This window comes from Vidua macroura, chromosome 13 (assembly GCF_024509145.1).
Source record: "Vidua macroura isolate BioBank_ID:100142 chromosome 13, ASM2450914v1, whole genome shotgun sequence".
Taxonomy (NCBI): domain Eukaryota; kingdom Metazoa; phylum Chordata; class Aves; order Passeriformes; family Viduidae; genus Vidua; species Vidua macroura.
In genome coordinates, this window is record NC_071583.1 from 18141070 (window position 1) to 18155918 (window position 14849).

Sequence of the window (14849 nt, forward strand, 5' to 3'; positions counted from 1 at the left end):
GCCCTTCTCCAACACGTAGGCAGAGAGTGGAAACCTTCCATAAGGGCCTAAAGTTCCTTAGGTTTGCTTTTCTCATGGTATTAAAGAGATTTTGATCTCCTTAAAGAGATTTTGATCTCAGCTCCTTGGTGGGGGCCCTACAAGATCCCTTTCCTCTGTTCCATCTCGTCAGCCTTCTCCCCCAGTCTGGTTTTTCCCTTCCCATCCCTCTGTGAGTTCATCACAGGAGTTGATCACATAACCTCACGATGCCAATTCCCTTTGCCTGAGCAGAGTGTGACCAAATCCAGGATTATCATCCCTGATATCCAGTTTCATGCCTTGCCCCAGTTCATATTCCTCCAGCTTCTCTCCTTTGTTTCCCTTGATGATTAATTCCTTGGGTTAAATACCTTTCTGCACTGCCTTGACTTCTACTCTGGCACGTGAACATCACTCTTAAACTAATTGTGTAGGGATCTCTGACCAGAATGTGGCAAGGAACAGGAATTACATTAATTAATCATTGCCTCATTTGGATTTTCTTTGGCATTGAGCAACCTATGGGGATATCTTGCCTTGTCAAGAGTATTTTCCTGTACAATATTTTAATGGATTTTCCCTTATCCTCTGGCACAGAGTGATCTCCCTGACTCATCTCTTTCCTGTCAACCTTAGCATCCTTCATCTTTACCAATTTTTTTTTAAAACTGCAGTCAAGACATGAAATTCACAGCATTCTCCTTCTACTCTATGATCTCATTAGGGAGAAATTAATTTATTCCAAAATGCAGGCTTAACTGCTTCACACAAACCTGCCAAACCAAGGGCTGGTCAGAGCAAGGCAAAGCTGAGGCTGTAATGGAAATTTTATTTGTATGCTCAAACCCAGGGACAAAGCTGGGGAGCAGGAGTGCCATCCCAGCAGCCTGTGCCACTGGGAGAGGGGATGCAATGCTTGGGATATTTTGTCAATTCTGTGAAATATTTATTGGTGGCTGTGTCTCTTTGGAACCTCTGCACATGAAAATACACACTCTGCAGATGTTCCCTTGAAATGGGACACCTTGGAAACACCAGTATTAGTCACATTTTAAAGAAACCCAGTGTAAAACTGTCCTGTGGACAATTCTGCATTATTGCCTCTTTATATTCACCCAGACTCATCTGTAGGGCTTTTCTACACTATTTTATACAGCCACATAAACTATGGGAGGCTCCTTGGCTCAAGCCTCTAAAGATATACTTAGAAGAAAGGTGTTTAAATATGGATAGACAAGTAATTTGTAAAAGGTGGGGGTTAAAAGGTCAGATAAATGTTGTACCAGGCAAAGTAATGTGCTAAATTGAATAAGCTTAGCTTAAGTGACAGCAGAACTCCTGTGCTGGGGAGGTTTTAAAGGCAGCAGTAAGTGCTTAGAAGTGAATTCCCTAGAATTCCTGGTGCACTGGAATGTGTGCTTGCTGTAAATATATTATGTCAATGTTTTTTCTTCATTGTACAGTTTATCCTTGTTATTGGTACTGGTGATAAATGGCACAAAGAAAGAAAGAAAGAATTTCCTATCAAATCTCAGTTTCTAATTGCTCGTGTTCTCAGTGGTGTTTGGGTTTATGGTAACTGGTGATTTCTCCTCCCAGGTCTGGTGATGTCTGCCATCACTGTCATCATCTTGGTACTGTATTTTGCCATTGACACCTTTGTGGTCAACAAGAAGCAGTGGTTGCCTGAGTGCACTCCTGTCTACGTTCAGTATTTTGTTAAATTCTTCATTATTGGTGTTACTGTGCTCGTGGTTGCTGTTCCTGAGGGACTCCCACTTGCTGTCACTATTTCTCTGGCTTATTCTGTAAAGGTAAGAGACACTCAAAATAATCCAGGGAGAAAAAAGTGCTGTTTGCTTGAGTTCACTACTGAGTTGGTCCTCAGGTTTTATCAGATGGGATGGAAAATGATCTGAAAATTATGTTCTCAAAATATTCATGAAATTGCTTTAAAGAAAACTTATACTGAAAGTATTTCTAACAAAAATGCAAATACATCTTCCAACACATCTCCTTAAAACTGCACAGTGCAGGAATATCAAGCAGTAGAAATACCTACTTAATTTGCAAGGAACCAGGAATTTATTGAGCTGAATGTACTCTGGAAATAGTCCAGTCTTTTGATATAGCATAATTTTGCATTCAAATTTTCTTGTGCAGTTGTGCAAAGTTTTGACAGGGATTTGAAGTCTTCAGGAACATTTCTTTGAGAAATTGGAGTTTCTCAAAGAAATTAGGAGTTTCACTGAAGCTTTCATGTACTTTTCTTAAATGCAGTTTCAGTTCTTTGAAGTCAATGTAAATGGTTCTATTAGGAAATTAAAGAGGATTAACATCCTGGACTGCAGGATTACTTGAGCAATTTAATCAGATGATTTAAACATTCTGGGAATCTTAGATGAAGATGGTGTAAAGTTGATTTCCATTTAGCATGTCAACAAATTAACTTAGGAAGTTTAGGAAGGAATCTCTTGGCTTTGGTGTAGCCAAATATCACAATTATTAGGAAAAAGGAGGAAGTCTCAAAGATGGGGTTTTGCTAATGAAGAATGTAGCTGCTTTGAAAGTGTTTTCTCATTCTCCTGATGTCCTTCCTCTGACACCCTTTCTCTTTTGCTTTTCCCCCAAAACGTGTGGTCCATCTGCGTGCTGCCAGATAATACCCTGGCATTCCAAGCAGCGTTAAGAGAAAACCCCAAAAGTTTGATATAACCATAATTTTTAAAAAATGCTGTTGGCTCTGGTTCTTTTGGCTCATCTTTTCTGTTCCAGCTATTCCTTAAAATGCAAACGTACTGCAGGAAAATGATGCAACTCTTTTACTTTATCGAAGGCAAATTACCCCAGGGACAGGCACAGCTTGGTTGTCTGTAACTGGGATTTGGGGTTATTGGCCCCCACCAAAGCTCTGCTTTTAGGGAACGTTCTCACCAGCAGGATTAACTGGGGGCTGCTTTCCTTTTTATGACTAAAAACCTCAAAAGCCAGCATCGAAGGGTTTCTTACTTGGGTTTTGGTGGGTTTTCCCCTCAGAAAATGATGAGGGACAACTTGTTCCAGCTATTCCTTAAAGTGCAAACCTACTGCAGGAAAATGATGCAACTCTTTTAAAAGTTTATCAAAGGCAAAATAGGGATAGGGATAGGCAGGGACAGGCACAGCTTGGTTGTCTGTAACTGGGATTTGGGGATATTGGCCCCTACCAAAGCTCTGCTTTAGGGAACATTCTCACCAGCAGGAGTGGAAATTTTTGTGACTAAAAACCTGTCAAAGCCGACCTCCAAGGGTTTCTTACTTGGCTTTTGGTGGGTTTTCCCCTCAGAAAATGATGAGGGACAACAACCTGGTGCGGCACCTGGACGCCTGCGAGACCATGGGCAACGCCACGGCCATCTGCTCGGACAAGACGGGCACGCTGACCACCAACCGCATGACCGTGGTGCAGGCCTACGTGGGCGACGTCCACTACAAGGAGATCCCCGACCCCGACTCCATCCCTGCCAAAACCATGGAGCTGCTGGTCAACGCGATTGCCATCAACAGTGCTTACACTACAAAAATTCTGGTGAGTCGGTGCCTTTTTTGGGGGGGGCAATTAAGTGAGGCCTAGCCTTGTGAAGGCTGCCCTAGAACAGAGGCTGGATGGTGCTAAAGAATAAAGCAGGGATTTATTCAAAGGATCTCCTCCATGGATCCACCTTGGGCAGCACCAGAGCCCAGCCAGGGCTGCAGCCAAGAGGAACCAAAATGGTCCCAAAATGCACGAGCGCTCCCGGGGGCTCTCACTGGGATCAGCTCTGCTCCATTTTCACCTTGCAGTTCATTGTCCCATTCCAGCTTTAGCCCAGGCACTCCCATCCTGCTTGTTTTTCTCTCTCCAGCCCACGCTGTTTGTGCTCCTGGGCCTGAGCTTTGGATCATTTGTCCTTGGTGCCCAGCTGGAGCAGGAATTGTTTTGTCTCCCTGCTCTGTGCAGAGAGCTCAGCATCCCATAATATGAAGCTCAGACCCTCACACTAAAGCGGCACAGAATGTGAAAATATAAAAGCTAAACCTGAGGCATCAGCAGAAGAAGGTGTAATTTTTTTTTTTTTTTGAGAAGTGTTAATTCTTTAACATCTTGTTGTTGATTATGAAGCATTAAGTACTGTTGAGGTCCTCAAAATGAGAACAGGTGCTCTAAAAACTGTATATTTTATTGTTGTTTATTTTAAGGACGGGAATTTATTTAAGACTGCAAGACCATGAGACATTTAAAAAACTCCTGCTGTCATTAGATTGGGGTGACCAATCTAGTTAGTTTTGGTGCAGATAGATTTGAGAACACAAATGTGTTTGTAACGCATCTGGTTTTCACTGAGTCTTCATATGTGCAAAATGATTTTTGTGTGTCTAAGAAATTTCAATTAATGCTCAAAGAGCACAAATTAGATTGGTTAAATCAGTGAGGTTAATGACCTTTATTCATTCTGGTTTCAGGTGAGTTTCATCCTGAAGTATTTTATTTACTTTGTACAGGAGGCCAGAATGGAACTATCCTGTGGCATTGGATTCTTTTGTACAGAGCTAATTAAGAGACTGAAAATTTTTGCAATTCCAATAGATTTGTTCTTTGAAAGGTCAAGCTGAATGTTAATGTTGCTGAACAAATAGATTTTTTTTCTTTCTAGTTTATGAATACATGTATTTTCCTTTTTATAGGCCTGTGCTGAGCTGCAGAATAAAGTCAGGCATGTACTTGATGTTTGTTTTAAAAGTGGTCTTTTAAAATGCAATCAGAGAAAGCAAATCCTGTGTGATAACTCAGAGTGGATATTTTATGGCAGCAGCTCCTTGAATTTCATTTGTGCACTTCTAAACCAGCAAGAACCGTTTGCTATTGTTGAGTAATTCCTGCTCTCACAAATCACTGTAATATTTGATTGCTAGGGAGAGGAAAATACACCTTGGTTATTTAAATTTTGTTACAGCCTAAGCCAGCTCAGGTGCTTCCTCCCAAAGAAAGAGAATAAAACACCCTGAAGAGCCAGGACCAGGACAAGGGATGGGCTTTGACTTTGGGAAGGCTTTGGGAGAACGTTCCCAGTGTCAGCAGAATTTTCCTCCTTCCCAGGGAGCAGCAGGGCAGGCAGGGGGTTGGTTTTTCAGTCAGGTGTGACTGGCAGAGGCTTATACTGAGTTTTGTATTTTGCTGTTCATTCTGAGATCAAAGCCAGTACCAAAGTGATTCTGCTCAGCTTCCACACCAGTTCACCCCTCTGAATCCCAGAGTAAATGGGAAATCATCAGACCTTCCACATCTGCAATATTAAGTTTAATAATCTGTCTTTTTCTTGTGGTTTACTGAAACATTTCTGGTGAATACTAGTTCTGAAATGGTTTCAATATAAATTTCTTTTTCTCTGACTTGGCTTCATTGCTCCTTGTTGGAATTAGTTCCATGTGCCTATCAAAGAGTCAATATTTCAGCATTTCAGTGCTTTTTTAGCTTTGCACAGAGACTGAGTCTAAACTGATAGAGGGGTGAAATCCTCTGGATGCAGATCAGTGACTGCTTGAACTTATCTGTTTAAAATTAATGGAGATCTTTTAGATCTTATGAGCTAAAGCTTTGCAATATGGACTCCATGAGAACCACAGCTCCAGTCTCAGGGGATTTCATTTTATTCACAGTTTATAACAAGCTGCAGCTGACCTTTAAGATACAAGATATTGTTCCATAGCCCATTTTACATCCTAAATAAATGCAGTAAAAAACACCTGAGGGAGTTGTTTCCAGGATAAATAGACAGAATTATTTTCCTTCCTGCTAATACAGAATGCACGCTCGTGCACTCGTTCTTGGAGCATGTTTAATCAAATTGTGAATATCAGCTGAAACCCAAAGGGCATTGGAAGGGTTCTGTCGCCAAGACTTAGTTTTGCATATTCTATTTTTAGCTCTCCAGCTATGTGTGTGCTGTAAATTGCTCTTTGTGTGAACTTCTGTTCAGAGGGATCACATATGGGACCATAAAATTAGTCAAGATGCTCTGCTGAATGAGAAATATTCCCTCTTGCATTGTCTTTTGATTAAGGGGCAACTGAACCATTGATAAAAATATAAAAAGGGAATAATATCAGTTCTTGGCATAAAAGATTTGAATTTCCCTGAGAAATTAAACATAAATTATTCCAACTGAACAATAGCATCATTAAATATAGCTCTTTTTACTGCTTTCCAAGATTAAGTTGCTGGGTGAGCTGATTTTACATTCCTTTAGCTTCAGAGCAACTTTTCTGCTGTTTGTGTGAAGCTGTTTGCCAGCAAACCTTTGTGTTCAATATTCCTGTTTCCACATGGAAATAAAATCAGGCTTTGTGCATTTCTGCCTGTGAGCTGTGATGGGGACTGCAAAGACTCTGAGAGCAAAATCTGCATTTTGGGAATCCTTTGCTTGCACTTGGAGCAGGAGCACATTGATCTTGGATGCCAAGGAGCAGTGATGAAATAAACACCAAAACCACCGATTTCAACTTTCCTGTGCAGCTCTCGCTTTCATAACTCCAATTTTAATTAGAAAGGAATTTCTTCTTTTAATTCCTGGCTGGGTGTGATGTGCCTGATTAAGAGGACACCACAATTAGGGTTTAGCTGAGGGATTTTCAGCACCAGTGGAAAAGTCCCAGCTGGAGCTGTTACTGTGAGGATCTAACACCGACTTTTCATTTGCTGCTTGATGGGTGCTGAGGGATAAAAGGCTCCTTTTGCCTGTGCTGGGTGAATATCTGGAATTCCAGGAGGAGATTTTAGTGCTGTTCTGGCTGTGATTTGGTGCATTTGCACAGAGTGTGGCAGGATGTGGTGGCAAACCTTGAACCAAAGGAAGAGACGTCACAGGAAAGTGCAAAACATTCACTCCCTTCCACATTTGCTCCCTTTTCCCTGAGGAAATAAAATAAAAATATGTTGGTCTATGTGTTAGTAAATATTCATCAAGTTATGAATGTGAGCTGGGAAAGCTTTTGGGAGAAAAAAAGCCATTGTTGGATAAAACCTAAAGGGGGAAATGAAATAAAACACAAATAGTAAAGAGAATTTTATTGAGCTGAAAGGCAGAGCAGGTAGATAATAACAAATTAGACACCCATAATACATAGAAGCCCTAAGAAACAATGACATTCTACAAAACTGAAATGGTGAAAGGAGGGAAAATAAGAATTTAGCACAATCTTGCTGCTTTGCAAGGATTGATGCAAATCTATTGCTGGTATTGGGAACATGGATGTGGTAACCAGGTGAAAGTTCTTCTTGTTTGGGAGAATATATTTGCATCCCAAGCAAGAACAGCTCTCTGATTGTTGGGAGACACAATGTTCCTGTCAGGAGCAGCCTTTGAGAAGGTGTGCAAAGTGCCAAATATGCTTCTTTCTTTGAGATTTATTTATTTGTTTATTCAAAGACTGAATTTTATTCATCAAATACTTGAATTAAACTTGACTTTTAAAAATTTGCTTAATCAGATAAAAAAAATTATCTCAATAATTACATATATATATATTATTCAGCCAACAAAAAATTCCTGGCATTTCCTTTTACCATTCATAATTCCAACAATTTCAATATAGTAGGGTCTTCTTAAAAAAACCCAACGTGAAACTTTTCATGGGAATATGGGTATTTGGAAGTTTCCTACCAAATAATTTCGAAACTTGAGGTGTAGCAGGTATGTTTATGGATTTTTCCATAATTTCTCCACAGTAATGTGTAAAGTTATTAGTGATGGGAAGGAGAATTGAAATGTCAATTTTTAAGCAGTGGTTGCTTGTGGCTGCCTAATCTCATCTGACAGAGAATAGACCTTTCCCTTATCTAGCTACCTTTCTTTATATATATATATATGTGTGTGTGTGTGTGTATATATGTATTTTAATGTGTCTCTGTATTTATTTGAAGTCTTGCTTTGAAAATGGAAAGGAAGATGGAGTGTTTAGGAAAGGTTTTTTAAAATTTAATTTATAACAAAGCCCAAGCCCCAACAGATCAGATTAGGCTACACCTATCAACAGAAAATCAGGGAATTTCTGTGGCCTGAGGCTACAGCAGCAGAGCTGTCTGCCAAGGGCTCTCTGCTAAATGAAACTGCTATTATATGTCACTAGAATTCCCTTTTTTATTCCAAGGAGAACCATAAGAAAACAGCTTTTGACCTCCAAACAGCCTTTTGGAGTTATTTTGGCATATGGAATTGCAAAGATATTTTTACTCTCAGGTATGCTTTGCTTAAAACCTATTCTCAAGCCCTTTGTTTCTTGTGTTAAAGTACAGATGATTTTCCCTTTGATTTTTTGCTGCACATGAAGGTTCAAGCCATCTCTTATTTTATCCAGCTTATTTCATCAGTTCCCCCATTGCTGCTAAAAATGAGTCAAAATAAATACTTTTAAAAGCCCCCCCAGACACAAAATACGAGGACAGAAATGGCCACAAAAGTGGTAAAAAAAAAAATAGTAAGGATAGATTGAGGAAAGCTTTCATTTATGATCATTTAAATGACAACAGAGGCACTGGCATGGCCTAAATGCTGATTTTTCCTTCTGCCACTGACATCAAGGCACAAGTGGCAGCTGCAGCTGTGGGCTGGAAGTGTTTGGAAAAGATCAGTCAGTAATTTATCAGGTGGTCAAGTGGCCAGTCCAGGCTGACCTGCCTGGCCCAGAGCTGTGGGAGCAGAAGAGAAGATGGGAAAAGGAGTGAGAACCCCAAAACCAGAGTTGTAGGGAGGGGAAATTGAGGGGGAAAAGGGAAAATGGGTATGGGAAAGGGGGAGGAAAAAGGGGAGGAAAAAGGAAGGGAAGAGGGAAGAGAAAAGGAAAGGAAAAAGGAAAGAATAAAGAAAGGGAAAAAAGGGAAGGGAAGGGAAGGGAAGGGAAGGGAAGGGAAGGGAAGGGAAGGGAAGGGAAGGGAAGGGAAGGGAAGGGAAGGGAAGGGAAGGGAAGGGAAGGGAAGGGAAGGGAAGGGAAGGGAAGGGAAGGGAAGGAAAGGAAAGGAAAGGAAAGGAAAGGAAAGGAAAGGAAAGGAAAGGAAAGGAAAGGAAAGGAAAGGAAAGGAAAGGAAAGGAAAGGAAAGGAAAGGAAAGGAAAGGAAAGGAAAGGAAATTCTGAATTGGCAGCAGAAGAGTTTGCACAAGTTCTTCACATTGTGCCCCTCTATTTGCAGTGTGCTTTTCCCTGTTTTTCTGCACCATGTGTGCTCCACAAATCCAAGCTCTGTCCACAGGGAGCTTTGCAGTGCTAGTGTTGGTACAGAAGGGCTTGAGGGAATTTTGGTGACAATTCAGCAGTGACCATCCTTCAGAATGTTTGTTTATCTCTGTTTATCTTCTTTCCTCAGGCAATGCTCAAAAGTAAATTCTCCCTTCAGACACTCTGTCACGATTTCATAATTTGTGTTTTAGGGCTGGTGAGGAGGAGAAGTGCTATTTGACAGGTATTTTATGGAAGGATAGGTCTGTCCAAGGTTTTATCCTCATGTAATAATACAGGAAATCAGTAAACAGTGAGAAATATTATTTTTTTAATCTTAGCCCTTGTAATGGCACTGGACCAGCTCGTTGGTGCCACTGATTTTGGATGAGGGAGGAGCAACAGGCTGGAATCACCTTCCTGCACTTTGGAGTACATTTGCAGTCCTGAAATCCTCTCCTTGTGTAATTAAAGCCATCCAGAAAATGGCTCAGAAAAATGTACTGGGAGGAACTGGTGGAGAAATTCAAGGATCCTCATTTTGTTTCCTGTCTGAAAAACACCAAGGGAATTTGGGGCAACTCGTGGAACTGCTCCAGGTTTTCCAGTTTGGATCCTGCAGCCTTAGGGTTACAATGAATTGCTAAATATGGGATACCAGGAGAAACACTGAGGAAAATCTGCTTAGCAGAAAATCAGATTCACTTATGGGGATAACTCCAGCTCTTCCCAGAAGTGAAAGCTTTAAAAATCAGTGTTTCCTGCAAGATGCTCCACAGTGTTTTCATCTGGATTTATAAATATTGCTTCTTGTTGGCTGAGCTTTTTTTTTTTTCCTTTTTTTTTTTTCCTTTTTTTTTCTTTCCTTTTTTAAACAAAATATGTTGGGACAGTGAATGATTTGAATGTGTTGGGCTTCTTTTCCTGCCTCTGATACTCTGTGTGATTTTCAGGGCAGCTTCAGATCAGGAAAGGCATCCCAGGAATCAGACAACTTCTGGATAGTGCTGCAAGTCATTTATGGCTGCTTTCAGCACATTAGTTTGGTACTGGAAATTTGTGAAAATCTTCTTTTTGAAGAGCTCGGGTGACAGGGTTAAAATATGGTTTGTATCTCCAGTTAAATGGTGCATTTGAACCATTTAAAATGAAAAAATTTGTTGATTTTGTTGAAAGTTGATTGAACTGATTATTAAAAATCTGTATATTTTGTAAGAGGTTTTATTTCCTAGGTGAAAAAATTCTTATTTTAGGTAGATTTATAGCTTAATCTGATTTTTTTTTTTTGTATTTTGTTCCCAGTGTTACACAATTGTGTAAGCAGCTATAAATTATGGATGGGAACAGACAATGCAGGCCAGAGAATCTTTCTAAATATAAGCGAGACAATCATCACCCAAAAAATCCCCCCAACATATTTAAAACTTTTTATAAAGCCCTTGGTAAGCATTTTCTCAGGATAAATTAGGCAGGAAAAAAACCCCCAACCTATAGTGTCCATCTTATTTACTGTGTAAATAATAATTATTAGGGATAATGGATGATGTAATTAATTGTCTGTGCTTCTAGGGGTGGTAATTAGCAGCAAGTAATGATCTTCACACATCACTTGCCATTGGAGTTGTGTAGAATGAGAGGTACAAAACCAGCTTTTCTCCCTAAATTAGCAGCTGACTTCATAATTGAAATAACTGTGTTTAGGCAAGGCTGGGCTGTGTAAAGCCTGGGACAGGCCCTTTTCCCACCCTGCTCTTCCTGCCAGTGGCAGGAGGGGTTTGTCTTGCCAAAAAAGCCAGATTTTAATGAAATATCTCTTTTTTTTTTTTTTTTTTTTTTTTTTTTTTTTTTTTTTTTTGTGAGTTGTGAGGGGTGGAATGGAGTCAGCTGCCAAGGAAGAGGGGAATTTGGGAGCAGAAGAGGGGATCTGGGAGAAGAAGAGGGGATTTGGGAGCAGAAGAAGGTATTTGGGAGTAGAAGAGGGGAATTGAGAGTAGAAGAGGGGGATTTGGGAGTAGAAGAGGGGCATTTGGGAGTAGAAGAGGGGGATTTGGGAGTAGAAGAGGGGGATTTGGGAGCAGGGATGGGGCATTTGGGAGCAGGGATGGGGGATTTGGGAGAAGAAGAGTGGATTTGAGAGCAGAAGAGGGGGATTTTGGAGCAGAAGAAGGTATTTGGGAGTAGAAGAGGGGATTTGGGAGAAGAGGAGGGGATTTGGGAGCAGGGATGGGGGATTTGGGAGTAGAAGAGGGGATTTGAGAGCAGAAGAGGGGGATTTTGGAGCAGAAGAAGGTATTTGGGAGTAGAAGAGAGGATTTGGTAGCAGGGATGGGAACAGGGCCATCTTCTCCCTCTGCCATGTAGCCAAGATTTGGTGCCCTGCTTGCCAGAGGGAAGGGGGGATTCCCTGCAGAGGGACACAGATGTTGGAGGGAGAGAATGGGGGATAAATGTGCTGGGACAGAGCTCGTCCCCTCCCCAGTGATGCACTGGGCAGCAGCAGCTCCCTCCCTTATTCTTTATTTCCTGCCAAGGAAAGGGGTGACTGTGCTGCCACAGCAACAAATGGCCAGAGGAGAAGGAGATGGATAAATAAAGAATCCTGCTTGACAAGTTATTCCCATCCCAGCTAAAAGTTTACATTCTATTTCTACATTTTCTTTGCGTTTCTTCATCTTTGTTTTGCCACATTTCCTCAAGTGACAGAGCCCATGGTGGTAAACACCTCCTTCATCCTGGCCTTCAGTTTGGTAATTGCATTAATTCCTCTTGGAATCAATATTCACTGCAAGCTTTTAGTCAGTCTAAAATCACTTGGAAGCTCTTTGTTATTATAATATCATTTTATACATTTGGGTTTTTTTTTTCCTTCTTGCTGGTATGAAAATGAGTAAATTTGATTTTGAATTTTCTATGATGCAACAAATGGTTTTCCTATTGCCTTGCATAGAATTTTCCTTTATGTAATCTATCTTATGTTCATGTTCTTATTCTGCACAAATCTTGTCCTGGCATGAGAAGATTCCCTTGTGGGGATAACTCCAGCTCTTCCCAAAGGTGCAGGCTTTAAAAATCAGTGTTTCCTGCAAGGTGCTCCACAGTGTTTTCATCAGGGTTTATAGATCTTGCTTCTTGTCTGAGCATTTTAGGACTCTTTTTTTTCTTTCTTTTTTTTTAAAAAGTGTTGGCACAATGAATGATTGGAGTGTGTTGGGCTCCTTTTCCTGCCTCTGCCGCCCTGCTGAGGTGAAGCCATCACACCTCGGAGCTGATGGATGTGCTGGTGGGGGTGTGGTGGTAGCACTTTTCAGGGAATGTTCTCACGGAGCCTGTTTTCCTGATGGGAGCTTTTGTTTTCACATGAGTTGGTGTAAACCAATTACTTCAGGCACATTCTGTTTTAATGAGAGTTTTCTTTGTGCTCTCAGTTATAGGAACAGGAAGATAATACCTTCCAATGTGATGATTTAATACCAATTTCACAGCAAATGGTGGTGCTTTTAGAAGGTACACAAACAGGCTGATTAGAAATCAATGTGGTGGGTGAATCACCTCATAATGAAACAGGAAATTAATTTCCTTTCAGATTTATATTGTGTAAATATATATTTTATATACAATGCAGTTTTAGTATCTTTTTTTACTCTCAGAGCTCCAATGTGGTTTATTCCACTGGGGGAAAAAACAGTCAACAATCACCAAGAAACTGCAAATTGTACAAGATCTGAAGTACAATGGATCAGGAATAAAGTCTGACAGGAAATGTGCTGATTTCAGAGCAATAAATGGCAGGTGTTATAGGAGTTATTTGCAGACTTGAACAAGTCTTTAAATTGACTTTCATTGCTATTCTTTGTGACTGACCTTGCACTTCACAAGATCTATTAATTTTCTTTTCATGTAAGCAAAATATTACATTCTTTTTGAGTCACAGATAACTTAGAAAATTGATATTAAATGTATGATAAGTAAAATCTATGCTTCAGTTTCCAGTTCCTGCTTTCTCCTGCAGGTAGAACCCATTTTTCTATCAAGTTTCCAGTTTTCTCTTCTTGTGTGTGAAGCTCTTGTCTCCTTTGGGGCACAATCAGTTTTATTTCTGTGTTGTTTGTGGGTGTGGGAAGGTGTCCAAAAATCCTGGGCCTTTCTGCTTTTAGAGGGGGTTCTGGGACAGCAAAACCTCTAGGATGGGTGGAAACCTGGAGAGTTGTTACCAGGGATCCCTGAGGGGCTCTGGCTTCCCAAAGGCACGTGGCTGTGATGGATCCAGGTTCTCAGGGCCATGGGACTGACAGGGGCCAGGCAGGAGACGTGTCCCACAAAATCCTTTTCTCAGCTGGAGCCTTGCAGAGGAAGTTTTCAAATTTTATGAGGATTATTTTAACTTAGTCAAAGCCATCTAGTCCCTTAGCATCACTGAAAAAATTACAGAGCTGCTCTGCAGACACCTTGCATGGAAAAATTTCTAGACACCTTCTAGAAATTATAAAAATGTAAGATAAAGGAAATAAACACTGTGATCCTGCCTTAAATAAATGGAATGGGATAAATTGAATAAATCTGTGAGCCTGCCTTAATAAATGGAAGAAATGGAATGGGGTAAATGGAATAAATCTGTGAGCTTGCCTCACCTGTGCAGGTGCAAACACACAGAGCAGTAGAGTGTGCCTGGCTCCCGGTGAGTCCTTGTGGGGACATTGGGACACCTTATCCTTGGGAAATTCGGGATGAGAGTTGGGCAGAAGATGTGGCCATAGCACCAAAGGAAAGCCTTGAGCATGTTAAACAGCTCCACTGCAGATCTTTTTATGCCACTGTTGTTTTTCTGTCATCTCCATTTATTCCACCCCTTTCCATTTCCCCTCACTCCAAAGGCTGGCAGTGCTCAGTGCTGGTGTGATGGGGGCTGTGCATTTGGAAGAGGTGAGAAACAAGATTTTTCTGGGAGGATTTTTCTCTAAAGAAGGACAGGATGTTCCAGCTCTCCATCACTGCTGTCCCGTTTCCTCCTGAATGAATAATCAGGCACAACTTGGCTGCAGCCTCCGTCTGCTGCTCTGCCCAGCCAAGGCATCATTCCTGGTGTCCTGACAAGGAGAGGGCCTGGCCAGAGGACTGAATTCAGAATGCATCCCAAACATTATCCCACCAATCATGCAAAAAAATCCCTCTGAGAAAATATATTAGCTAAGCAAGGCTCTGACAGATTATATCCACTTGAGCTCATCCATTTGCCTCCCAAACCCCAAATGGAACAGACCAAAACCAATCTAAAAATAGGTGCAGCTGATACGTGCTGGTGAAGAGGAGCACATTTTGGATCAGCAGTGAAATATCTGCTCTTGGTGGCTTTAGACTCCTTTGGAGATGGGTGCTTGAAGAACCCTTCTCCTTACTCTGGAAATATTAACAGAGAAGATCTGTAATTATGATGGGCTATAATCAGGAGCTTCAATCAAGTGAAAAAACTTCCTTTTTTATGTGGCTAGATTTCCTTTGCACTCACTAAATTTAGCTCCTTCGACTGTACAAATTGTTTGTAGCTGTGGTGCCACCAGAAAGGCAGCAAGTATTAAGAGTAATCTTTGCTTTGGTCTTTCTAG

At 40.9% G+C, this 14849-nt stretch overlaps 1 protein-coding gene across 5 annotated transcripts in view; it reads left to right on the forward strand.

The window, feature by feature from the left end:
- The window catches only part of ATP2B2 (ATPase plasma membrane Ca2+ transporting 2), a 399188-nt gene that overhangs the window by 321258 nt on the left and 63081 nt on the right, over window positions 1-14849 (forward strand). For all 5 annotated transcript variants that reach the window (XM_053989799.1, XM_053989800.1, XM_053989797.1 and 2 more), the window contains 2 exons: window positions 1621-1835; window positions 3347-3589. In XM_053989799.1, coding sequence (XP_053845774.1) covers window positions 1621-1835; window positions 3347-3589 — 458 coding nt within the window. The remainder of the gene's footprint in view (window positions 1-1620; window positions 1836-3346; window positions 3590-14849) is intronic.